Source organism: Mustelus asterias, chromosome 11, assembly GCF_964213995.1.
Source record: "Mustelus asterias chromosome 11, sMusAst1.hap1.1, whole genome shotgun sequence".
Lineage (NCBI taxonomy): Eukaryota > Metazoa > Chordata > Chondrichthyes > Carcharhiniformes > Triakidae > Mustelus > Mustelus asterias.
In genome coordinates, this window is record NC_135811.1 from 105,487,748 (window position 1) to 105,514,086 (window position 26,339).

The 26,339-nt window shown below is 45.4% G+C and overlaps 2 protein-coding genes across 6 annotated transcripts in view; one reads left to right on the forward strand and one right to left on the reverse strand.

The window, feature by feature from the left end:
- Nucleotides 1-11,247, forward strand: part of LOC144500761 (sickle tail protein homolog) — a 34,947-nt gene extending 23,700 nt beyond the window's left edge. For 2 of the 3 annotated variants that reach the window (XM_078224170.1, XM_078224171.1), the window contains 2 exons: nucleotides 1,739-1,896; nucleotides 6,919-11,247. In XM_078224170.1, coding sequence (XP_078080296.1) covers nucleotides 1,739-1,896; nucleotides 6,919-7,468 — 708 coding nt within the window. In that variant the 3' untranslated portion in view covers nucleotides 7,469-11,247. Of the gene's footprint in view, nucleotides 1-1,738; nucleotides 2,157-6,918 lie in introns of those variants that run through there. The other variant, XM_078224172.1, reaches the window with a different exon arrangement.
- Nucleotides 11,248-15,502: 4,255 nt separating this feature from the next.
- Nucleotides 15,503-26,339, reverse strand: part of LOC144500763 (rho GTPase-activating protein 23-like) — a 369,135-nt gene continuing 358,298 nt past the window's right edge. For all 3 annotated transcript variants that reach the window (XM_078224177.1, XM_078224178.1, XM_078224179.1), the window contains one exon: nucleotides 15,503-25,683. In XM_078224177.1, coding sequence (XP_078080303.1) covers nucleotides 23,965-25,683 — 1,719 coding nt within the window. In that variant the 3' untranslated portion in view covers nucleotides 15,503-23,964. The remainder of the gene's footprint in view (nucleotides 25,684-26,339) is intronic.

Sequence of the window (26,339 nt, forward strand, 5' to 3'; positions counted from 1 at the left end):
GTGGCCTGGTGTGAAATTATTTTCTAATCTCTTTGTTGATCTTTGAAGGATTAATAACTATGAGGTAATCGAAGGCTGCTCTTGATGGGCTGATGTAGGTTTTTAACTAGTGGGATAACAACTCATGAGCTAAATCAGTTAAGTAGTTATCTGGATACCTGTGCTTAACCCCTGGTTACAGAGAGTCGTGTGATATCCAGATGCTCAGCATCAAAAACCAGGTTCACTCATTCCTCCAGATTCCGAGATTGGGGAATTTTCTGTTAAGTTCCAGCATTTGCATGTTTTTTTTGTCAGGAATATTGGAAACAGAATTTAACCCCGAGACAGCAGCACATTCTGGGCGGAAGGGTTTTTATTTTGTTCTTGACGATCACTCTGAAACATCAGGCCCTTTCTCACACACACACCACTGAAGACGCCTCCTGTTCACACAGTTTGCTGTTACGTTCTCTCCTCTCCCACTTCTGGATCCGATCTGAAACCTCACAGCGACTGGTCAGTTTTCACCCGGAGTGACTCGTGGTCCTTTTCTCTCCCGATACCCAGTAAATGGTCATTTCCAGTTGGGGTCCCAGCGCGAGAGCATCAGACTCACCCCTCCCCCATCCCGAGAGGCTTCAGGATCATTGTAGGGCCCTCAAGGTGTTGTTTCTGTTCCCTCACCCCCTCCTCCAATCTATCCAATGATGGAGCACCCACAACCCTCTGGGATAGAGAATTCCAAAGATTCCCAACTCTCTGGGTGATCCGCATTACAACAGGGACCACACTGTGGGTGAAGCGCTGGGAGGCGTTTAATTGGCTGAGTTTATTTTGTAAATGGGGCAATCACAGATACATTGGGGATCTGCTCACTGGCAGCTGGGTTCCCCCCACACCCCCCCCGCCCCCCACACCCCCCACCCCCCACAACCCCCCCCCCACCCCCCACACCCCCCGACACCCTCCCCGCTACACCCAGCCTTCTGATTTTAACCCTTCAATTCCCAAATTCCAAAGCAGCAGCTTTGTAGATGAAGGTGCTACAAAATTTAAATATTAATTCCACACAAATCGTTCAAAACCTGCAAATGCTGGAAACGTAACAGTTGGTCTTTGGAAGAGGAACCACAGGCCACTGTTCCCCTGCCAGAGATTGGCCAGGATTTACATAGTGACTGGGGAGGGGGGAGGGGGGCGGTGATAGGGGGGGGAGGATGGAGATGGGGGAGACGGGGAATAATGAGTTTGGGGAAAGAGAGCAGGGGGGAAAGCGGGATGGGGGACATGGCGGGTTGTTCATTGTCCCAAATGCTCCCTCCTGGCAGAGGATAGGACGAGAAATAGAATAACAAAAAGTGACCACTCCCTCTCCCTGCAACTCTTCTGAGTTTCTTTATTGACCTTCGGCACAGGGGGCCGTTCCGGTCGGGGGGGTAAATCCTGTGGGGGGTGGGAGGGGTGTTGATGGGGGTGGTTGGGCTGGGGAAGGGGTGGTTGGGCTGGGGAGGGGGTGGGGGGTGTTGATGGGGGTGCTTGGGCTGGGGAGGGGGCGGGGGTTGATTGGGGTTGGGGGGGAGGGGGGTAGTTGGGCTGGGAAGGGGGCGGGGGTTGATTGGGGTTGTGGGGGAGGGGGTGGTTGGAGGGGGGAGGGGGTGGTTGGAGGGGCGGGGTGGGGGGGGTTATTCAGCCCCTGTGTTGAGTGTTGGTCTGGTGAGTGTGTGTTCATTGTTTGTCTCTTTTCTCTCTGTCCCAGGCTGGGGGCGTTCCCTCACCCCAGAGCAGGATTGCAATTCCGGCAGCTCCCAAACTCAAACAGCAATACAGCAGCGGCGAGAAGCTGAAACATATCAGACATCGGGAAGAGTATCTGAAGGTGCAGGGCCAGCAGGGCAGTCAGCAGGTAGTTTACTTCTAAACAAAAAGTGAGCATTTAAGTTAAAGCGGTCTCAATACTGAGTCACTGTCCTATCCCCTGCTCGATTCCTGCACCAGCCCATCCTCCCTCTCACTCTCCAGACAAACACACCGGTATCCGATTGTCTCCCAGTCAATCCCTGGAGCAGGTTCCAGGGCCTGAGCAGCGCTGGGACCCGGAGAGGACCCGGGCACGGGCCTGAAATTGGGCACAGTCTGTGTGAGCTTCTGGCAAAACAGCAACTGTTTCCACACCAAGACCCACACAGAACTTCACTGAATGAGAAAGAAAACTGGGTTTAGGGATTGCGGGGGGGGGGGGGGGGGGGCGGTGGGGGTTAATCAGGGGAGAGGGGTCGGCCAGGTGAGGGGTCGGCCAGGTGAGGGGTCAGCCAGGTGAGGGGTCGGCCAGGTGAGGGGTCGGCCAGGTGAGGGGTCGGCCAGGTGAGGGGTCGGCCAGGTGAGGGGTCGGCCAGGTGAGGGGCCGGCCAGGTGAGGGGTCGGCCAGGTGAGGGGCCGGCCAGGTGAGGGGTCGGCCAGGTGAGGGGCCAGCCAGGTGAGGGGTCGGCCAGGTGAGGGGCCGGCCAGGTGAGGGGTCGGCCAGGTGAGGGGCCGGCCAGGTGAGGGGTCGGCCAGGTGAGGGGCCAGCCAGGTGAGGGGCCAGCCAGGTGAGGGGTCGGCCAGTCACATATTCACTCTGAACCCATTTTTGCACCACTGTCATAATTAGGTTCACCGTCAGACAGACATTATCGAGATTGGTGTCAAATATTTGCGTCTGAATACCAAAACGCCTGTTTGTATGTGTGTGTACATGTGTGCGCATATATGTATGTGTGTATACATATATGTCTACGCACATGTGCATACACATATAGACACATGCACGCAGACCAGTGAAGATTGCTGCTGGCCTGTGTGTACCCACGGGTACTGGATGGAGTGAGTGACTGTACCTCTCCGCGGGTGAGAGCGTGCAGTAAGCACTTCCCCCACCCCCAACACAAGCTCAGTAACCTGGTTCAGGAACCTGAACTGTCCATGTTGAAAATGCTTCCTTTAAGATCAAAGATTGACAGGCAGAGAGTTTAAAGAGAAAAGTGGCCCCAGCAGGTTATTTACAGCAAGGACAGAGAGGTGAATGCAAATGTATTGAGGAGGTGCAGACTTTCAATGGCCTGTCAGTTTGATGGGAAATCACTTGTTTTGTTTGCAGTGTCTGGGACAGGTCTCAAAGCTCTGCTTTCAGTCAGTGCCTCTCCATCTACCCCAGTACTCGGTAAATACAAAAGTGAGTAGGTGGTGGCGTAGTGGTAATGCCACTGGACTAGTAATCCAGAATGTTCCAGGAAACGGGTTCAAATCACACCATGGCAGCTGGGATAAAAAGCTAATCTTTGTTGACAACTATCATTGATTGTTGGAAAAACCCATCTGGATCACTAATGTCCTTTAGGGAAGGAAATCTGCCGTCCTTACCTGGTCTGGCCTACATGGGACTCCAGAGCCACAGCAATGTGGGTGACTCTTAGCTGTCCTCTGAAATGGCCCAGCAAGCCACTCAGTTCAAAGGGCAATTAGGAAAGGGCAACAAATTGCTGGCCCAGCCAGTGACGCCCCTGTCCCATGAAAAAATAAATAAAAAACAATGACAAATTGCCAAATAATTAGTAAAATAACCAAAGAGATTTATTTTTAAAATCCCATTTAGAATCTGTTGCCTTGGTGATAAACAGCACATTCAGCAGAAACTTAATTCAATACTTGAAGTCAAAAACGTTTGCAGGTCTCTGGGGAAAGGCCGGGAGAGTGGAACTATTTGGATTGCTTTACCAAAGAGCCAGCACAGGCACAATGGGCTGAATGGTCTCCTGTGCTTCCCGATTGTATCTCATCTGCCTCCCTGCAGTCATTGGTGAGTCTGCCCATGAGATGGCAGCACAGCGCGTGGACCGCCACCTTGTGGCAGGAAGGGAGAGTTCAGGCATTGAAATGGTTTCCTTTCCCCATCCAGGCGGCCACATTGTCTTTAACACTCGGATTTAATTTGCACCAAAGTCAAACTCTGGACTAATGTGGACACCGAATAAACCCGGATTTACATGACTCATCACCCCCCCCTCACCCCCCCCCCCCCCCTGCTGTCACCCCCCTCTCACCCCCCTGCTGTCAGCACCCCCCCCTGCTGTCACCCCCCCTGCTGTCACCCCCCCCTGCTGTCACCCCCCCATGCTGTCACCCCCCCCCCCCGCTGTCACCACCCCCCCCGCTGTCACCACCCCCCCCTGCTGTCACCCCCCCATGCTGTCACCCCCCCCGCTGTCACCACCCCCCCTGCTGTCACCACCCCCTCTCACCCCCCCCCACTGTCAACACCCCCCCCGCTGTCACCCCACCCCCCGCTGTCACCCCCCCCGCTGTCAGCCCCCCGCTGTCACCCCCCCCGCTGTCAGCCCCCTCCCACTCTCACCCCCCCCCACTGTCACCACCCCCCCCCCGCTGTCACCCCACCCCCCGCTGTCACCCCCCCGCTGTCACCCCCCCCGCTGTCACCCCCCCCGCTGTCACACCCCCCCCCGCTGTCACCCCCCCCGCTGTCACCCCCCCGCTGTCACCCCCCCCGCTGTCAGCCCCCCCGCTGTCACACCCCCCCCGCTGTCACCCCCCCCGCTGTCACCCCCCCCGCTGTCAGCCCCTCCCACTCTCACCCCCCCACTGTCACCCCCCCGCTGTCACCCCCCCCCGCTGTCACCCCCCCGCTGTCACCCCCCCCGCTGTCACCCCCCCCCGCTGTCACCCCCCCCCCCGCTGTCACCCCCCCCGCTGTCACCCCCCCCGCTGTCACCCCCCCCCGCTGTCACCCCCCCCGCTGACACCCCCCCCGCTGTCACCCCCCGCTGTCACCCCCCCCGCTGTCACCCCCTCCCACTCTCACCCCCCCGCTGTCACCCCCCCTCTCACCCCCCTCTCACCACCCCTCCCCCCGCTGTCACCCCCCTCTCACCCTCCCCCACTGTCACCCCCCCCGCTGTCACCCCCCCTCTCATCCCCCCCCCGCTGTCACCCCCCCTCACCCTCCCCCACTGTCACCCCCCCCGCTCTCAACCCCCCCCTGCTGTCACCCCCCCCGCTGTCACACACCCCCTGCTCTCACCTCCTCCGCTGTCACACCCCACTCTGTCACCCCCCCCGCTCTCACCCCCCGCTCTCACCCCCCCCGCTCCTCACCCCCCCCCCCGCTCTCACCCCCCCCCGCTCTCACCCCCCCCGCTCTCACCCCCCCGCTCTCACACCCCCCGCTCTCACCCCCCCGCTCTCACCCCCCCGCTCTCACCCCCCCGCTCTCACCCTCCCCGCTCTCACCCCCCCCGCTCTCATCCCCCCCTCACCCCCCCTCACCCACCCCCCCCCCCTCACCCCCACCCCTCACCCCCCCCCCTCCTCACCCCACCTGCTGCTCCACTTCCCCAGACTCCCACTCCATCCCTGACTTTTGCTGTTTCAGTTCCTCAGCCAATGGGACTTGCTTGCCCTCTTGGCGATAAACAAGGGCAAATGTCACCTGATCCAAGGTCACATGATGACTTGATCAAACCTCCAGGATTATGTCCAGGCAGAGTTGGCAACCTTAACTGTGACCGCTCTCTGTCACCACCTCCCTCAGAATCCCAGCCCTCAGATCCAGATTCTCCTTATTCCTCTCGAGTGAGTGTTTGACTCACCTCCTGTTCTGTCCCATCCTGTTATGGATGTGGTTGATGTTACGAGAAGCTTGGCGGGGGGGGGAGGGGGGGGGGAGAGGGGGGCGGCGGTGGCCTGATTCAGGAACACAGAAAGTTAACAGGTCGTGACATTCCCGAGTCAGAGAGCCCAGGACAATCCACCCCGGCCTCTCCCTGACCTTTCAAGCAGCAAACAATGAACCTGCTCACTCACAGGGGCTCCTTTTTGGATGAGGTTTTTCTCTCCTAAACAAGCCCTTCAGTCCCAGCAGCACTGATAGGAACAGGGACCACCCCTGGGAACAGGGACCACCCCTGGGACTATGACCAAGCAAGAGCAGCAGTGAAGGAGGAGACCAGGTCAGGGTGTAAGGTTCGGAGGGGGGGGGGGGGGGGGGGGGGGGTGGCAGCAGTCAGACAGATTCTGATGAAATTTGGGGCTTGCTTGGCGAGGAGTTAGGGGGGTGTTTGCCAATTTTGAGAGCCCCTCCCCCCAACCCAAGCCCCTCTCAAGGTGGTCTCCCCAATTGGCTCAGGATACACATCGCTGGGCGGGTGGGTTACCCTTCCGGCCCCCCCTCCTCCTGCACTCAATTATTCCCCCATCACCCACTCCCAGTGAGTGTCCTGAGGTTCTATCAAATCCCAATCCTGGAGGACGGTCAGTTTGGATCTTATTTAAGGAAAGATACAATTACCCAGGAGGCAGCACGGTGAAAGTTCACCAGGTTGGTTCCTGCAGTGAGGGATTGTCCTTTGCTGGGAGTTTGGGTACATCGAGGCTCTCCGAGGACTGAGAGGTAATCTCAGTGAAACATCCACAATTCTGAAGGGGTTTGACAGGGTAGACACAGAGCTTGTCTCAGCTGGCTGAAGGATCCAGGGGCACAGTGTCAGGGTAAGGGGCTGATCATTGAGGACCAGAATGAGGGGGAATTTCTTCACTCAGAGGGCTGTGAATGCTCGCTCATTGAGGATGCTGAGGGTTGGGAAAGGCAGATGTTTGGTTTGTTGAGGGAATCGAGGGATCTGGGAATGGGCAGGAAAGTGGAATTGAAGCAGATCAGGTGTTGAACGGTGGAGCAGGCTTGAGGGGACGTCTGCTCCACACCCGCTCCTGTTTTATGTTCTTATGCTTTCTGTTCAATTGTCTTCAGTCAGTTCTTTGTTATGTATCATTGTCACCTCGAAAATGCAGAATATTCAATGTATGAAGATTCTAATGTTGATTTCTTGTCTCTTTCCCTCCTTTCCTTGCTGCTCCTGCTTTGCTGTCTTTTTGTTGTGTGTTTTGGACTTTGCCTGGTTCAGTTTTACGTTCTGTAATAATGATGGGATTAGCTGTTGTAAGGGCCAAAGTCATGGTAAGGTTGCCTCTGGCCAGACTGCCTCCTGAAATCTGTCGAGACCTGTGGAGGTCCTCAGACTGCCGATGGGGGGTAATAAAAGAAGTTTCTTCTTCTGTGATGCTGCTGCTAAGGACCTTGTCCTGCCTCCAGATCCTGGTACAGATCCCATTCCTGCTTCAGCCACTTGTCCCAAGACTTTACCAACCTCTGTTGAAAACCTGTCCTTATCCAGAACTGGGTAGCGCTCCTGGCCAATCGCCGGCCTCCCTGCTCCTGGCCAATCGCCGGCCTCCCTGCTCCTGGCCAATCGCCGGCCTCCCTGCTCCTGGCCAATCGCTGGCCTCCCAGCTTGTTGCTTGCTTTCACACCTGTGGCAGGTACAGGTCCCAATCCTGGACTGTGGTGAAACCCAACAAACCTTTTCATCACTGTCTCCTGTCCCTTTCATTCCAAGACGTCTTGCTTTGCTCCTTCTGCTGCTGCTGCCCTCTGTGCTGAATCGCTGCATCTCTGGAGTCTTTAAAGAGCTTCCATTTCACCGGCTTCAAGCAACATGATCTTCTCTGCAGTCACCGCCCCCGTCCCCCTTTCCAATTCCCCCCTCCCATTTCCTCCTCTCCTCCACCTCCCTCTCCCACACCCAAACCCGGCAAGGGGGCTGCGAGAAGAGGATGATTGATTCACGGAGAATGTGCACCGTGCGCCTACAACGCTTCTGCCATCAATCACCATCTGCTAATCAGTCACCTGCCTTGATCCAGACTGGTATCAGAGCTGTAGTGTGTTCGTTTGTATAGTGGAACCAGCACAAGTGACTTATAGATATATCACAGTAGAATAGGTGTGAAAATTATGAAATATTTTGTAAAAAAATAAAAACTGAAAAAAAACTCTAATTCTCATCACGTTCCTCTTTCTAAATTTAGTCTCCAAATAGCCTTTTACACTTTACTGGGTATCTCTGGTCCATGACCCTGACTGCGCTGGGGTCAGCACTGAGAGACCATTTCTGCTGTGTTCCAATGGGCGTTACGTTGCGAACCAGTTCTCTGCCTTTTCTTTATTGGAGCTGGCGGTCAGAACTGTCCGGGACACCCACAGCTTTGATTTTCCATGACTCAGAATTTTAGATTATTTACATCTTGGAGGGGTGGACCCTCCCTTCAGCTATGCTCCCCCTGGTGTTGACACATAGTACAGCACTGTAGCCACCCACCACAAGAATATGCTGCAGTGAGCCTGACCCATCTATAGCCCTTCGTCTCAGTCTACATTCTACATCTTCAATGTGGCTCTTGGTCACTTTTTGCTTCAGTTATGACTTCAAAAAAAGCTTTATTTTCTAAATTAATGATGAGCACAATATCACAATTGACAGAGCAAACTCAGCCCTGCTATGTGGAGTGTAAAAGTGATTATGTGAGGCCTTCCTTTAATCATTCTGTGATTTTCTCTCACTCCTCCGTACTTTTGCTGTCTTTTACCCATTCCCTCTCTCTTGCTGTCTCTCGCATTTCTTTCTCGGGCTTCCCACTCATTCTCTCTGCTCACTTTCTCTCTCCCGATTACTCGGTCAGTTGGTGTAAGACAGTACAGCTCTGAAACACAGTTTGTATCTGATGTATCTGATCTGATAATACCAGCCCACAGTAAGGTCGAGTCCTGATCAATGGTTGCACTTGTAGATTGGGTGAAACACCATGAGCTGGACAACTTTACCTTAAAATAAGAAAAATTAAATAAATTCCACAAGGAACAATATTTATGAAAGCACAGGATTTGAAAAATAGAGAATATGAAGAATGATTTATTTCTGTTAAGTCAATATTTAGAACTGCAGAGTATATATATCCCTGGCAGAGTCAATGTATTCACTTATTCTTTTTGTATATTGTCTTAAATAGTTTTTGTACAAAGAATAGTATTCACAAAGCAATTACTTGCAATTGCAGGAAGTTTCTTTACATTTTAAGTGAAGTCTTTTAACACTTTGTATTAAGTTTGTGTGAATTGTATCTGACTCCTTTTGTGAAGAATTGTTCATGTTTGAATGTGACTCACGACAATGAGTTTTGGTTCTGAAGTTACCATTAGATATGTTGGATTACCTCTTCATAGCTGAGCCCTCTCACAGCGGGACGTCCTTAGTACAAACTCACAGGGGCCAGCTTTCTCATTAGAAACCTTTCCTCTGGGTGATGTGAAAGATTTTTCTTGTGAAAAAAAAACTTCAGAGGTTTGATGAATGAGGGCGGTTTCTAGAGTGCTGGGATCTGCTTTGCTGTTTGGTGGAAGGTCTTCAGTCTATGCTTCATGAGTTGAAGAATTAATTGAAGACAGCAATGGGGAACTTCTTCCCAAAATGTGTTGACCTGCTAATGATTGTGAATAAACCAACAGTCGGTTACACCACCCACCGTCCCTGTGAATAGTAATAATGCAATCCTGCTGATGAGAGGGTAACATTTTCTCCCTCACTTTCTAAATGGGAATGAATGCAAAACAAATGTCATGGTCCCCGGCATGTTCAACCCCTTCAGAATGTGTCCAGCCTCCTGTGCAAAAGGTGCACAAACCAGGGAGAGACAAAAACCTCAATCGGACATCCAAGAGTAATAAAAATCAGATCCAACATTTCAAATCACCTCATACACGAACCCAGTTTGTTCAGTGAGAGAGGGATAAACCCCATCAGTTCTTAGAGATTTAGTTTATTCACCAAATGCTTCCAAATCTCCACCCTACAAAGTGGCACAATGTCCCAGGGCAGAATGAAGCATCTGTACTCCATATGTACTTTGATCAGAGAACTACGTGATACTGAAATGTTAGCCGATTAAGTCTAGATTTTGGTGTTTCTGGAGAAATGATAAGAATCGGCTGGGGCGTAAGTACTTTTATCAACGTTACAGTGTCGAGCTGTCAAATCTTTACTGGGTTTGACTAGCCTGAGAAATCGGCTGCCTGAGACCAATACAAAAAGAAACCTTGTTACAGGGTGGACCGACTGAAGTAATTTCCATGAATGTAACTCCTTCACTCCATCATCCCAACATCATTTAAAAACAGCGCAAACAATATAGGAAGTCTTTTCTGACGAAAGTGACTTTTGCTTTATTTCATCAATTATTCCTCCCCTGGAGATTTGCCCCTTTTTATCCAGAGTAATTAGTAAGTGCTTTTGGTCAATGTTTTATTTTCTTGGCTCAAGAAACTCCAGACCAGCAAAGTAGTCGAGTCTGAATTTGACCGAATTGATCCACAGAGTATAAAGCCTCACTCGAGACAAAACTGAGGATACTCAATGTTGAAGCTGGAAGCAAATCTGGAGAAAGTATTCCGTTTTCCAGCAATGACATTCCTCAATTCGATGGGCACAAAACATTCACCTCCCCGCACACACCCCCATCCCCCCCCGCCCAGGAAAGATTTAATACCTGAAAACTGTTAATATTTTACACAAAATGATTGAGTTAACCAATCAAATGCAGTGAAAATTCAGTCAGTAATGATATATTGGAGCATTCTCACACTGAACACAATTCACCTCATCAAACAGAAAAAAAATGCAAATCTTAACACACTCTCAGCAACCAAGAAAGTTACCAACCAATAAACTGCAAGAACTCCAAACCACTTTCACATTTGTTGTTCAAAATGAATTACTTTTGGTTGAAACCAAAATATGTTGGAAATGTCTGTTCTGGATTTTGGTCTTTTCCAATTAGATTATAAAACAATGATTGGTTTGAGATGTATCAAATGTGTGTGTGTTTAGAAGAAAACATTAAAAAAAAGTTCTATTTAAGCAAAATGTAAAAGTGAAAAAAATACAAAATGCCTTTTTTTAAGCTTTTTTTTTACATAAATGTGACATTTTTCATAGTCTCCTGAAGGATGTGTCAGTAATCATATTAAACATGAACTTCATTTTATTCCTGCTTTTAAATAATAAAGCGTTCTAATTATGCATGTATATGCTAAGAAATTGCACGATGCATCTAGATTAGTGTCTGTACGTGAATCTTAATATAAAGAATTTGTGAAAAATCTGGATACATTTTTTGTTTAGACTGTGTATTTCTTTTCTGATGCATGGGGCTTTACTGTTTGCTCAGTAAGAGCTGTGATTAGTCATTGTATTGAACATATCTACAGAGTTTTTGTAATCTGGGATCTTCCATTTGTAGAGTAGTGAGATGTGTGCTGAAAGTCGATGCCATGACAATCTGTAACTAATGTGGTTTCTGTGAAGAGATGAAATAAAGGGATTGCATTTTTGTAAAAGTATTTTGAGTTCCCCTTATTGCCTCGCGTGCTTTGATTCCGGTGATGTTGCAAAGTAGTTTACACATCCTTCAGCTCCCTCCTTGGTCCTTGCTTCCACAGTCTTCCATTCCCCTGGACACGAGGGGATAGATTTAGTGGGCTGAGTTATTGGGTATGGAGTGTTTCTCCCTTGTCACTGCTCTATGATATGCTGACTGGTGATGGAAGTTCCACTCCTACGGGCAGAATTTGTCTTCCCCGGAGGAGAGGTTGGAGGGTTTGGGTGAAGGGGTGCCAGATGTGGACCCCACCTCTGCCCAGAATACTCCATGGCGGGAAGGCTTGTAGACAGCCTGCTTGCCCCACTGCTAATTAAGACCCTTGATTTGGTAATGATGAGGCCCCATTTGAAGGGCCTCATTCCATTGCCTGATGCTTATTACAAACGGTCCTCAGAAGAAGTTCCCCAAATTGTTATGTCCCTGGGTGAGGAGGGAAGAACTGGCTCCCTTTCTTTATGCAACCCCTTCGATTGGTCACAAGATGCCTTCCCTCGCCGGTACCTTTTTCCAGCCCAATATAGTTATGTGTCAAAAGGAGCTGCTTTAACCAGGCTTTCGAGTTAAAGAAAGTGAGTTTATTAACCACTAAACGTGAGAATAATTATTAAAGCACATGCATGTACATTCACACAGATTACAAATGATAATTGAGTTCAAAAGTAGGGAAAAAAATATGAATCAGTCTTTGACTTGTCTGTGAGCAGACAGAATGTTCCAGCCATTGCAATTCATAGTACCAGCAGTACTGACCCAAGCAGGTGAATAGTCCATTTTGAGATTCCAGTGTTTTGCAGTTCAGTTGAGAAGTTGCCCTGTTTCTTTTTCTGTTGTGGCTTTGCTGGCGACTTACTTTAGTAATAAGAGAAAGAGTTGCCTGCAAATTCTTTTGCAGGGCTCTGCTGTGTTTTTGTTGCTCTGATGCACAGAGCACTAGTCGACACTTGTTGGCAAGTTTTTGCAGCTGGATTTTATCTCAGTCTTTGTATATTCCTAAAAGGTAAAAATCCATGAACCAATCTGGGACATTGCTCACAGGATATCATTCCTGTTGAGATGAAAACCAGCTCCCATTACTTCCACAAGCGATGACAGTTAGTTTCTATTTGGCTTTCCTGCTTTTGATGTATCCTTGCCTGACGACAAGGGGCGATCTTATCAAAAAAAATTCTAAATGCTGAACAAGTGTGAAAATGGGAGAGAATTGCACCGATTTTTTGTGTGAGCTCCAGTCACAATCGTACAGCATTTAGTTGAAAAAGAGTCACGATGCGATTCTCGCCAGGGGGGGGGCGGAGCCTAATCTTGCCGGGAAGCCAGCTACCTGAGCTCCAAGAGCGCTATTGTGCAGGCGCCTGGATCTCCCAGTGTACATGGAGATCTCCTGTCACCCCTACCCCCCCAGCCTCCCTTGGACCGCTGCTAATCACTCACTGTGCCGGTCTCCCCACTCCCACTAGACATCAAACTATCCCTTCCCTGATCGCCAACTTGGACACCGCCTCCCACCTTGAACCCAGCTGTCCTCCATCCCCCTGATTGCCACCCCGGCCAATCAACCTCCCGATAGCCACACCGGCCGATCCCCATTCCCCCACCCGATTGCCACTCTGGCTGATCACCGTGCCCCCGATTGCAGAGATCCCCCTTCCCTCTCCCCCTTGGAGCTTTCCCGCCAACCTCGTCATGGCCCCCACCCCCTCAGGCCCCAACCCCTTGACACTACCTGGTGGGCGGTGCAAGGGTGCCAGACTGACAGTGCCAGGCCGGCACCGCCCAGCCCTACCCCTGACCAGCCAGGGGGGCTTCAAAGGCCTCTGGTCCCACCGGCAAGACCATTACATCAGGGATCCTTGCCAGCAAGGACCTCGACCACTGAGCAGGTAAGGGCAAGTGAGCCCTGACGACATTGTCTGCAATTCACTAATTATATTTGAATGAAGCATTGACTATTGAAATCAAGGGCTCAAAGCTGATTTCGCTGGTAAAACTGGGCCGGTAACATCACGAGAGGCGAAAAACCAGGTGTGAACCCCATTTCTTCCTAGGAGCCCAAACAGCAAAACCATGGGTCTGCTTGAAGGCTCCCAGGGGAAGTGTAGGCTTTGTGGGGGCAGGGCGGGGGGGGGGGGGGGGCTCGTTTTCTGGCATGCTGCCTGATTGAGGGGCTTGGCCTTAGGGACACTCGTGCCTATCAGGAGCCGCTCCTTGCTGCTGACCTCCTCCACACCCCTCTTCCGCTACCTCCATCCCGCTCTGGGTCTCTCGCTGAAGCTGGATCTCAATATTGTTGGGTGGACAACTACCAGTATCTGACTGGCTGTCAGCTCACGGTAGGGCAGGATTTACATTCTGCGGTCATCAGTTCCAGGCAAGGCCGGCAGCTGGCCACTTTGCCTCACTGGCACGTAATAGAGCTGGACTCTTGCAAAGGCGATGATACAGGAATCTCACTGGCTCGCAAGCAAGCAGGCAAGATGCCTATTGGCCCTACAGTTAAAACACGTGATTGTACCGGTAATAAATACTACACGGCCTGATCTGAAGTGCAGATAGTGATGTTATTTCACAGTGGGTTACCTCTGCATGTCCACCAATAAGACACAACCCCTTAAAAATCTTTAGGCCCATGAAATTTAAAACCGGGCACATCAATAAAACATATGGAAATTAATCTGCTCCATTTTGTTATGCTCTCATCCTCATCACTTAGCTCCCCGTGTCTCATAAACATCTTTCTCACATTGGACGGAATTTGGCAGTGTCAGTTCTGGTGAGAAAACTGGTGTGGACTCCAGCTCCATTGGCCAGTTTTCTCTCCCGATCTTGTCCCTTTAACAGCCAAAAAAAAAACATGGACGGTTTGCTCCCCACTCTGGCAAGATAAGGACTCAGAGCTGGGAATCGACTCCACTGAGATCGGGGTGCTCTTTTTAAAGGAGGGGGGCATCCGTGGCATTGGGTGGAAGCCATGGGGGTTCCTGGAGCTCCAACGTCTTGAGGAAGGGTGCCCCAATTCTGTTTCCCACCCTCCCTGCTTCTGCCAGCCCAAACATTGAGGCTGGGCAGGATAAGGCCCAAGTGGCCATTTAATGGCCTTAATAGTTGAATGGGCAGGTTTCCCTCCCAAGGCCCTGCCCATCCAAGTGTGAAATTACATCTACGTTTGGGTAGGCGGGTTCCTGGGGGGGGATCCTATTCATTCAATTTTACACTCCCCACATCCCCTCAGATGCCACCTTGGGCGAAGCGTGGAATTTAGTCTGCAGATCAACGATGAGATCATATTGAATGTTTGCTCAGGCCAACAGCACTGAGGTGGTCTCCCTCTGTTCCTATGCTCTTCCCTCTAGACGTTTGGCCAACCGGTTTTCAGCATTTTTCTACTTTTGTTTGAAGGATTCCCAATGTAATTTTTGATTGATGAGACTGAAGTACTGGGGCTTGAGGCGCAGCCACGTACTGATAATGCCAGCCTTGAACATCCTCCTCTAGTACATGAACTAACCTCTATGTTACAGCCTTTATGGGGAAAACACATGTAGAAATGTCATCTTGTAGCAATACATCTGAGCAATGCGAAGATAACAAGGAACACGGCAACATTCTGCTGATTGAGGCGGTTTAAACTGCAGCCTTGACTATTTACTCTCTTTTGATAATTAATAAAGCGTTCAAGAAGTTTCTCATCTTCTTTGAAGAAAAAAGGATTATTCTAATTCATCACTGTTAACCCATTGTTTTATTCTGAAGCATCTCCAAGCCGCACTGTGAATTGAACCTTTCCTGTTTAAGAGGAAGAAAGTGCACAACAGCTTGTTTGAATTGTTAGAAAGGGCTTGATTTTATCCTCACCCGTTACAAAATCCAGCTGGTGGCCTGCCCACCTGTCTGAAATTTTATTGGGGGTGGAGAAGATGTCTGCCAGCCTTGGGTCTATTGAGGCCCTTAAGTGGCCAATTACAGCTAATTAAATGTATCACCCTACCACCGTTAGTATTTTACTTGTGTACAGGGGTGCTGGCGTGTAGAGGCTCACACCATGTTGAAAGTCCAGCAGTCTTGGCTGCACAAATTACTGTTGGACAAGGAGGAAGGAGACCTCCAGTGGGCCCATTAAAGGCATTCCCTGTGTCCAACTCATCATGTCCAATAGCACCAGTGATTCTCTAGTGATAAAAACAGAAACCCACACTAGACTTACTGGAGGGGAAGTCAGTTTATTTCCATTTTTATAAAACAGGATGGTGCATTATTTAAAGCATCTCCTTTCGCATGTACATTTTCAGTTGTAAACCCAAGTTCATGCAGAATCTAACAATAAAACATTGTTCTTTTATGGCCAGTTGGCAAAGAGGAAAAAACAATTTATATATCTATGTTACATGGTTTTTGTCAGAGTTGACAACTTAAACATATTTACAAAATAAGCAGTTAACTTTACAGCAAGTTTGCATAATTCAATAAACTGCACACTGTATATGGAGAAAGGTCATGTCGACAGCTTTGCTCAATGCTCCATTGGAATGCCTGATTCTTTTTTAACATGGAAGCTCTGAAATGCTTGCCTGTGAAACCATCTCAATACTGCAGGTAAACAGCAACATAAAAGAAATAACAATACAAGCTGGAAAAGTGCGGTTTAAAGCATCTCCCTTTAGACATTGCGTCTTATTAATTTTCTTCTTCTTGGAGTGGCATAAAGTTTCTTTTGACAGTGTAGCTTGAAGCTCCTTTAACCAAAGCATGAGCGATTGGTATTTCATTCCCTGCCTCAATGCTAGATTTCATACCCAACTCTTATCCCTTTCCCTTCCCTATCACCCCCAATCCTATTTTCTCCCTAGATTCAATCCAGATGCTCAGAATCAGGGTGGCTGAATTTGGTATCAGAGTTTGGACCAGCTAAAGCCCAGTTCGGACAAAGCAGAACATCAGCCAGTTCCTGACAGAGGTGCACATGTGATGGGCAACATCACAATCCATCTGGCACACACAGCTCTGTCCTGATTTTTCCAGCGTAGTTCATGAAAAACAAAATGTAATTTTACATATAACTACATTTAAAAAAGCCTACAGCTAGGCAACATTTGTATTTAAATTTTAAAAATCTTTGAAAGGTAACATAAATTCCATGGAGTCTGGAATCTAGACACTTATTAAGAAATTACTTGCAAAAAATGAGGCACTTTCCAAGAACAGGTAAATAAAACAAAAAGAGCGGACTAACTACAATTACAGACTGCAACTCAAATTTAAAACCATATTCAAACAATTCTGCCTGTTTAAGGTGCATTTGCACATAACGTGGTAATGTTCAATTTCAGACACTTAAGAAAATATTTTCACAAGTCATCTAAATAACCTTGAGGTTTTTTTTAGATGATGTCATAAGAGAAATATTCATATTTTATTAAGATACTTTTTGGCAAACCTTAATGGTTTTGGAAGTGGAACTCGGTGTGTATAACATTTTAAAAGACCGTTATGAAGCAAGGATTCAACACAATGTTCTTAAATCTGGCACCATTGGTTAGAGATGTTGTGGTCTTCATTTTAAAGCCGCATTTTTACAGGAATGGACCATAGTTTGAATTGCATGGATTTAAAACTTAAGGGAAATACCAGCTATTATCCTAGTTTCTAAACTTCAAGGAATTTCTGTACACAGTACCCATAAAATGTTCAGTGTCAATATGGACAATTTGCCAATTTAACACGCAATCTTTGCAAAAGCATCATACTACACATGACAGCAATTTCAGACTGCAATGAACTCCATGCTATTTCAAACATTTAAAATCACAGGTTTATTTCATTATTAGGGTAGAGGAGACAAGGGAGGAATCATAATATTTAGGCTGGTCTACACAGTAAAGTTGACTTTGTTTTGACAAAATGACAGGTTTGTCTGGGTTCAAAGAAATCCGTGATTCAATGGTACTAATCAAAATTATGGGACCTCATATCTTTTATAAAAAATACCCATTACTGTACTTCCAAAAGCATGATTTCTCTATCAGCTCATCCTTTATTTCATAATCTTTAATGCCAAGCACCTGAGTTATTATGTTATGACTTTTCCTAGCCCTTATCCAATATCTATTGGTAATTTAATGGCTTTTAATGCAGAAACATGGCATTAAAGTGAGTTCACCTCTGGCTCTAGTTAAAACTTTTTTAAAAATGCATTTGTAAGCATTGTTACTGAGTTTTTAAATTCGACCTGAGCAAGCGGTACAGCAAAAGAATCGAAAATTTAAAAATCAAGTAACAGTAAAAATAAACAAATGTGCACAGAAAGCACTAATGTAAACAATGCAAACAAAAATATATTATATATATATTTTATGTACACACACACACAAAGGTTAAATGAGCAATCTTCAATATAAAACCATATAAAATCATACAGCCTCAACTATGTCAAGCCAAAAGCATCAGGAGCCAGTTTACATGATTGTTTTGTGACCTCTCCCCAACTAATTGCAAGTTTAGCAGTGTCTGCAATGTTGTCATTATGAATTTATGATATATCAGATCATTCATTATTAAATGGTAAAGCCAGCTCGAGGGCCCAAGATGACCTATTCCTCCTCCTATCTCGTGTTCTTATGAATTTGGTCTCATTGCATGTGACAGGGCAAAACAATCCAGTTACAAATGACCTTACAAGGTGAAAGATTGGAATTTTGCAACTGTAAGCCGGGGAAATCAGAAATCTAACATTGATGCAGGACATGAACTGCTCTTCCCTTCCCGATGGAATTTAATATCAAAGCTTTCAAAATTTGAAGTGAGAAAGGACAGAATCGCTAGATTTAACAATAGTAAATAGGTAACGTGGCCTATAAATAAAAGCAACTATTAGCTAATCTATTATTACATGTTCAATATGCTCATCTGGTATCTCGGTACAGTGTGCCATCTTTATGGAGTGGAGCAGTACTGTTTTACACAGCACCAAAAAATTAAAATTCCCTTTTCTCCACCCTCAGATTGTAACAGTTGTCTATGTAATAACACATATCTGTGTATTAATTCAGGATCTGTTCTACTGAGAAGGACACAAGCCTATTTTATGGTACCACAGCTGGTGATTAATGTGCCAAGCAGTTGCTTTAACGGTAAATAGTACTTTTGAAATGTAAATCTTAATAATTGTCATGCTTTCACTAGGCTCTCGAATGCCAACCTGCAAGATTTTACAGTGTTCTTAGGTTGTTGATAAACACAAGACCATCTCACCCCCACCGCCTGGAAAAGCAAGTGATTTATCACAGTTAAATCAAATTGTAAACAGATCCAGAGCATTACTTCAAATTGCAAAAATGGGATCTGAAAGCACAGGTTCAAACTAGTGAAAAATAAATGGATTTAGGACTTTGTCAGGAAGTTGTTGTTCCGTGAAGAATGACCAACACATGGAATTGAATCTGGGTAAGGGAACAGAACAGAAACTAACAGAAAGAACTCATGTATTGTGCATTTCAAGTTTTTGGACAGTGCCAAAACATTTTTTTAAAAATTGTCTTTAAGTGTAATAACTGGCAATTTGAACACAATAGGTTTGCATGAATAGCAATAAGATAAATGATCAGTTAGTTGCTTTTGATTGGTTGATGGAGAAAGGTTGGTCAGGTAATTGGGAAAAATCCCTGCTCATCTGTGTATAGTGCTGCAGGATTATTTATACATGATCAATCTCACACTGATGTGTCAGCCTAGACTGTACATTCAGGTCCAGCAAGCAGAGAGGATTCAATTCATAATTTTGAAGTGAGATTGTTACAATTGAACTATTAAGATATAAATGGATGCTGCAAAGGGGTGGGGGAAGAGGGTGAGGATCTGTAGGTTCTTCTTGTAGGTATGAATGCAAATAGACCGAAGATTTCATCCATTTCTATCTTGTGAATGAAATGTATGGTCAGCAAATGGTGAAATTTCCAGTTGGGGGGGGGGGGGGGTAATGGTGGGGTGAAGGAGGATGAGAAAGGACACAATACCAAGCCCACACAATTTTCACCAAAGGATTGGCAGCCTGCCTGTCAAGCAGTAAATGTGAAAGTTTTGCAGTTGCTAGCTGCCGGGACCATGGATTTAAAACTCTGGCAGGAGTTTGGAATTAGTCTTTCTGAATTATCTACTTTTAACTGCGAGTTAGTAGGAACATTATCTTTCTATTGCCACCACACTACATGAATACAGTTTATTTGAACTGTGTTGGAATAAACAATTTTAATTGTGTTCTGAAGTGTCATGCGGACTTGAAACATTAACTCTATTTTCTCACTCCACAGATGCTGCCAGGTCTGCTGAGTTTTTCCAGCATTTTCTGTTTTTCTTTAATTGTGCTATGTCCCGGCTATCCAAACTATAATTGATCAGAAATAGGCACCTGACTCGCGAAACCTGAGCAATTATGTCATATTCTGTCTACTATTTGGACTCATTATTTAACCTGCTTGAACATTGTTTAGAAAAATCTGTTCTCATTAGTGGATAAATCTTAAATCAAAACATCAAGCTCTGCTTCTATTAGCAATTTGAGATAGCTGTAAATGTATCTGCATGTAGCCAAAACGCTTCCATAGTGTTCACCTGAAAATCTAATCAAGACAAAAAGCTTAACACCCACCCTCCTTGTCTCCCTTAATTAGTGTAATTAGTATAATTAATTATATTATTTTATAGATATACATATGTGCGCGTGGTGCTGTGATATGCAAAGATGACACTAGCATTAAGTGCCCAAGACATCAAATTCACTAGCACAACTAAATATTACTTCTGATTGGTTGAGGGGCAGAAATGATCTGGCTGCTATCATTATGGAAGAATGTTTTATACTGGAAAACTGAAATGGGAGAAACTGAAAAAGAACTCTGGGGAAAATAAATTTCAAAACTTGATCTTAAATATGGTTTTACAGCTCCCATAACAATTCCTATTTCATTACTGCACCATTCCCTTCCACCCCCCTTGCCCCACTCCCACTGACCATTCCATTCTCTTGAAAGCACGGACTCTTTCTGGAGAATAGCTTTCCCCACATATACTCTTTGTGGCCATTGTTCATGTGGAAGGCAAATGCTAATGGGCATTCTTGCCCCTGGCTGAGATCAATCAGCTCAGCAAAGACCAGGATAAAGACCAGGATCAAACCCAGGGACTTTCTCTAACTGTAGTTACTCACTGGATTAACCAACTCATCAATAGCGGGAGGGCTTTTTGATCTATTTGGTGTGATGACAGCTTGCATGTTGAATAGATATGAACTCTGTGAAACCACACTATTCCTTTAAAGGTTAAGTGCTACCCCTGTATATCTGTGGTTAATTTGAAATTGAAGTTCAATTTTATATTGTGAGCTTGCTTGGTATTTCAAACAGCGCAAAGACTAAAAATGTGTTAAAGCTACATTGCCTTCATGAAAAACTATTTGGCAAATGTTTTAAAATCTATTTACAATTATGTAACACCTGCAAAAATTGCATCAAAATTCATCAACACATCCTAGAACCATTCTGTTATCAGGGTAAAAAGGACGCACAATTCTTCTGAGATTTTATCTCTCAAAAACAATTATCAAATATTTTAACATGGAGACAGTGTCCTCGAGGGTGACATTTTAATTAAATAATGTTATCTTGTTAGATTGGGAATCTAATCTTCAAGTTAATAAATAAATACAAAATATAAATAATTCAATGATTAGTGCATTAGTTGTAGTAAATTATAGGTGCTTATTTTAAGAGAACAGATTTATCCCTTTTACATATTGATTTCTTTATAACTAAAATATAAATTAAATCTGTTGTTTAAAAGCAGAAGGCGAACCTAAAATGAGCAAAATTTATTCTTGGATAGGTTGAAAAGCTTTGATTAACTAACCGGTGAATGGGAGAATTGCCATTACTAACTTCTGGAGTAAACATTTTGTAGTGTCAGCTACTTGATCTGTTCATAGCCACTTAGACACAGCAGTCTCTGAGAGTCAAAGTTAAAGGAGGAATGTGGAAGATTTCAACTGTCTGGAGACATATATCTTTACTATCATGCATGGATTGGGAATTTCCTCCTAGCTGTTCCTGTTTCATCCTGTAATGCTGGCGGGAATACAGTGAAGCCCCATTTATGTGGATGAACAGGGTTTATACTACATTTCCAGTGATAGTACGACGGTGGAATGGAAGCAGCTGCAAGAAAATTCCTGGCCTAGAACTTCACTCCATTTAAGGTACCAGTAACCAACTATCTTTCACTGTCAGGCACTGAAATCACTTGCTGTTGACATAGTTATAGAGGCTTGGTGCTAAACTGATGGTTGCAACTGATTGCTGGTTAAATCATTTAATTAGGGATGTATTTTGAATTGAACACAATTTTGTTCTTGAGACCCAAGATGATGGAGATTGAAGTCAGTAAAAGGACGGTATTATTGTGACTGCTCCTTTTCATCTAAATTCTCTCAAAATTCTGAAAATTCAGAGATGACAACAATAAAAATCCAACAAATGGTGTCATTGAACATGATAGCCCTGCACCCAAGATTCATGATGTGGAGATGCCGGCGTTGGACTGGGGTAAACACAGTAAGAGTTTCAACAACACCAGGTTAAAGTCCAACAGGTTTATTTGGTAGCAAATGCCATTAGCTTTCGGAGCGCTGCTCCTTCGTCAGATGAAGTGGAAATCTGCTCTCAAACAGGGCATTCAGAGACACAAAATCAAGTTACAGAATACTGATTAGAATGCGAATCTTTACAGCCAACCAGGTCTTAAAGATACAGACAATGTGAGTGGAGGGAGCATTAAGCACAGGTTAAAGAGATGTGTATTGTCTCCAGACAGGACAGCCAGTGAGATTCTGCAAGTCCAGGAGGCAAGCTAACCTGTGCTTAATGCTCCCTCCACTCACATTGTCTGTATCTTTAAGACCTGGTTGGCTGTAAAGATTCGCATTCTAATCAGTATTTGTAACTTGATTTTGTGTCTCTGAATGTCCTGTTTGAGAGCAGATATCCACTCCATCTGACGAAGGAGCAGTGCTCTGAAAGCTAATGGCATTTGCTACCAAATAAACCTGTTGGACTTTAACCTGGTATTGTTCAAACTCTTACTCCAAGATTCATGCCAGGGTTTGTGAAAAACACCCTAGTTGTTCTTGTGCTGTCTACAGCACACATCCACGGAATAGCACAAGGTAGGGAGCTGGCCACCTGCACTACTTCTCAGTCAGAATGGTGTCCAGAATGAGCAAAATGCAAGAAAATTGAGAAAATTAAAACAATTATCAAATGCAAATGCGGTGAAATGACACTTGAATTTACTCCCCACTTAGCAAGTTTCACTGACAGCTGCTAACAGTCAGGGCTAATTTTAGGCTCAAATAAAAAGAGAAGGAATTAAATGACACATTGACAAAGATTTCATTACAATTCAGCGAAAGGAAACAGTTATTTATGTTTGCCTATAATAGTTAGATAACATTATTTTGTTCAATAGTTTTTTATGCCTGCTAAGGGATTAACTATGTAATGCAATTCCTTTTCTTTTGTGTAATTGAAACTGGGAGACAACATGTTCGTTGAGTAAACTATTCATGACAAAGCAAAACAGTTTTTCTATATAATAGAACATCATATTAAAAAGAAGCTGCACTGAATTCCAGCCAACCAAGTTAAACTAAGGAAGCAGAGCACAGATTTTTAAAGTGAAAATCTTTTGCTAATGACAAGAGATGCAAGTTCAAAAAAGGTTGCTTTCATGCAAACTGCATAAAGAGCAGCAAAACTTTAGTATCTAACAATCCTTGAATAAAATCACAGTAACTACATACAGCCAATTTACTATCACTTGCTTCATCCTACATCCTTTATTTCTAACTCCTTAGCCCAAACACATATCAGGTGCATTAACATCTGAAAAAAAAATAGTTTAATTTTGGGTGGAGGTCCTGTACCAAAACAGTTCTTATAGGGTCTCGAATCTACCTTTTTCAGAAGCTGAGATCCTTCTAGTTGAAGCATATTCTGTTTTTAGGTTGTGTTTCCTTTCTACTTAGCCACTTTACCTGGGACTGAATCCTGTAGCAAGAATTATACCAGGATCCTTAACTGATCCTTAACTGTGATTGTGGAAGAAGACCAGCAGAATCTTCAGAGAAACTGTGCAAGTAGCGGAAAAAGGCAAATTTTCATGGAGTTCTCCTGGCATCTGTGAGGCTACAGTGAGAGACTAACTGAGGCCCTGTAGAAATTCAGGGATCAAGTGTTCATAACGATGAACTATGTAAGATTTTTTGGGGAAGAGAATTTTTCAATGATGACTTGTCATTTAGAAACAATGCTATTACTTTTGTTTTTAAAAAGGTGGATTCTTCAGGGGAAATGAGTAAGAATCAGAAAAATAAAAAGCAGTAGTCTGCCAATATTCTATAAAATGGAGATAGCTTGAGTGAAGAGAAAAACAGTAGAAGGACTGTAAATACTGTAAAATACTTTAAGCTGGACCACCAGATTCTGTTGTTTAGCTGATTTCTGGAGAGGGAATTTTTTAAAACTAAATATGCAATTCAGAGTTTTCCAACCTGTTATTTGAGAAAAGGCAAACCCATATGTTGTCATAGCTCCTGAAAGTTTTAGCCCCAACTAAATTTCATCAAAGGTACTCATGGAATCGAGAGGAGGGTGCATGTTTCTGAGCCTTTAAGAGCGTCGGAGACTTGGCTGAATTTGAGTCACTGTCTCTAGCTTGGCCTGGTGTCGAGCTAGCTGATGGGGAAGACAGTGAAGTTGGTTGCCGACGCTCTGAGTTGCTATTGCTACTCAAACGCTTACTGTTGGATGCTGGCTGTTCAAGTTGTAAATTCCCACTCTGATGAATGGAACAATTTTGTGATTCTAAATCAATCGGTCTGCATACTTCCTTGGTTTTATTATCTAAATCTGGTTGCACATTTCCTCCGGTATCTGAAGCATCCCTGAAATCAAATTTTTGTCCAAACTGACTCATTGTGGATGACTTGCCCACCTTGTGGCCACTGTCATTGCTTTCCAGTAGCTTCTCCTTGCATTCTCTAAAGTGAAATTCTGATAAATCATTCTGCACCACGACTGTATGTCTTCTCCTAATGTTCTTCTTTCTCCTGGTCTCTGGGGAGTTCTGTTTTCTCATCCCTACTCCAAACATATCATCTGCTGAGGTTTTCAGTCGCGGCTTCATGTGATCAGTCAGTGCTCGGATTGATGTTTGGGTTGCATCTTCTTTGTCAAGATCACTCTTGAGGATGTTGTATTTGCTGGTGGAATTGGGATCATTCAAATTATCAAACAGATTTATTGCCATTGGAGACTCTTTATCTTCATTGATTTTTGTGTTAAGTTCATGTTCAGCTTTCGGCTTGGTCAACTTCTTTCTAGCCAAAGTATCACACTGAATTAATCTATGAGAATTAAAAGACGGCCTACTGTTTAGCTTTTGTGTTGGAATCCCTTCTTTGTCGGAGCTTGTGTTGCTATCTGATTCACGGCGACAAAACCTGCCTCTGTCCTGCTGTGAATGCGAGGTCTTGCCTGGCAGAGTCCGTGTAAGGTAACCACTTTCACTGTCTGTTTCAATGTGGCCTCCACACTCACTGATGAGCTCACTTCTTTCATCATCAGCTTCATCGCCCCTGCTTTCAGCAATCGACTGTACCTCAGAACTGAAGTTATGATCCAGAGTTGTCACTGTGGATGAAATAGTGGAATATCCTGAAACAACAGAGCTGGCATCGGTGGGAATGGTCTCTCTGTGCTCCATCTCAGGGGTCCGCCACATCTTCAGCTTGGGGTTTTTGGAAATCGCTTCACTATTACTGTGAGACTGAGGACTTGCAATGACTGTCTGGTCACCTGCACAGTTTATTCTTCTATCTGAATCCAACAATTTAAGGGAGGTTCCTTCTTTAAATGAGCACTCAATACCAGCTGAGGGTGGGCTGCATTGTGGACTAGATGAAGAGTTCAAAGTGACTTCATTAACACTCTCCCACCGGGATGTCTGAATATGGTTCTGCTCGCAATTTTCAGTCTCTCCTGATACCTTTAGAACTTCTTTATTAGCAATGGATTGGTGAATTTGTTCCACACCTGTGTTTCTGGTATTTGCCAACTGTCTCTCTTTCTGTCCTGTTGCATCGCTCTGTCTGTCCACTCCTATCTTGTCTAATGATCCCTCTTTGTTAATAGCCTTAATAGGTTCATGCTCTGAATCATCATCTGTGCTACTTTCAAGCATCTTTGCCTCTTTTTGCTTTTTCCTCTTACGGTTGGCAGCTGCAAAGATTGACATCACCAGCTCCCTGTTGTACAGGTCCTTCCTGGATCCCCACGATCCCTGTAATTGTGTAGAACAAAAATTAGTTCCCTGAATAGGATTTAACCATCACGAAACAAAAGCATGTTTGTAAAATAAGGATAAACAGAAAATTGAAAATGTTGACAGCCTGAAATGAAAGACGAAATGGCTCCACTGTCTGTCTCTGTAAGTAGAGACTCTTCATTTAAACTCATGAATGTGAGTCTGTTCCACTGATGGGTTTGTTTCCTAATGGTTAACCTGCCTTTCAGCTGCTGATTGATCAACTGCAAATTTTCAGCATTTCCATCGTTCTTTCATTTCTCTCTCAGACTAATAGTCTGTTTCCAATTGTATGAAATGCTGATGATGCAAAAAACGCACAGGATATGTGAAGGTCAAGAGACTGCAGCCATACAGAATCCCTACAGTGCAGGAGGAGGCCATTTGGCCCATTGAGTCTGCACTGACTCTCCAACAGAACATTTTACCCAAGCCCTATCCCCGTAACCCTACATATCTACTCCACTAGTTCCCCTAACCTACACATCTTGGGACACTAAGGGGCAATTTAGCATGGTTAATCCCCCTAAGCCGCACATCTTTAGAGTGTGGGAGGAAACCGGAGCACCCAGAGGAAACTCACGCAGACACAGGGAGAACATGCAAACTCCACACAGACACTGACCCAAGAT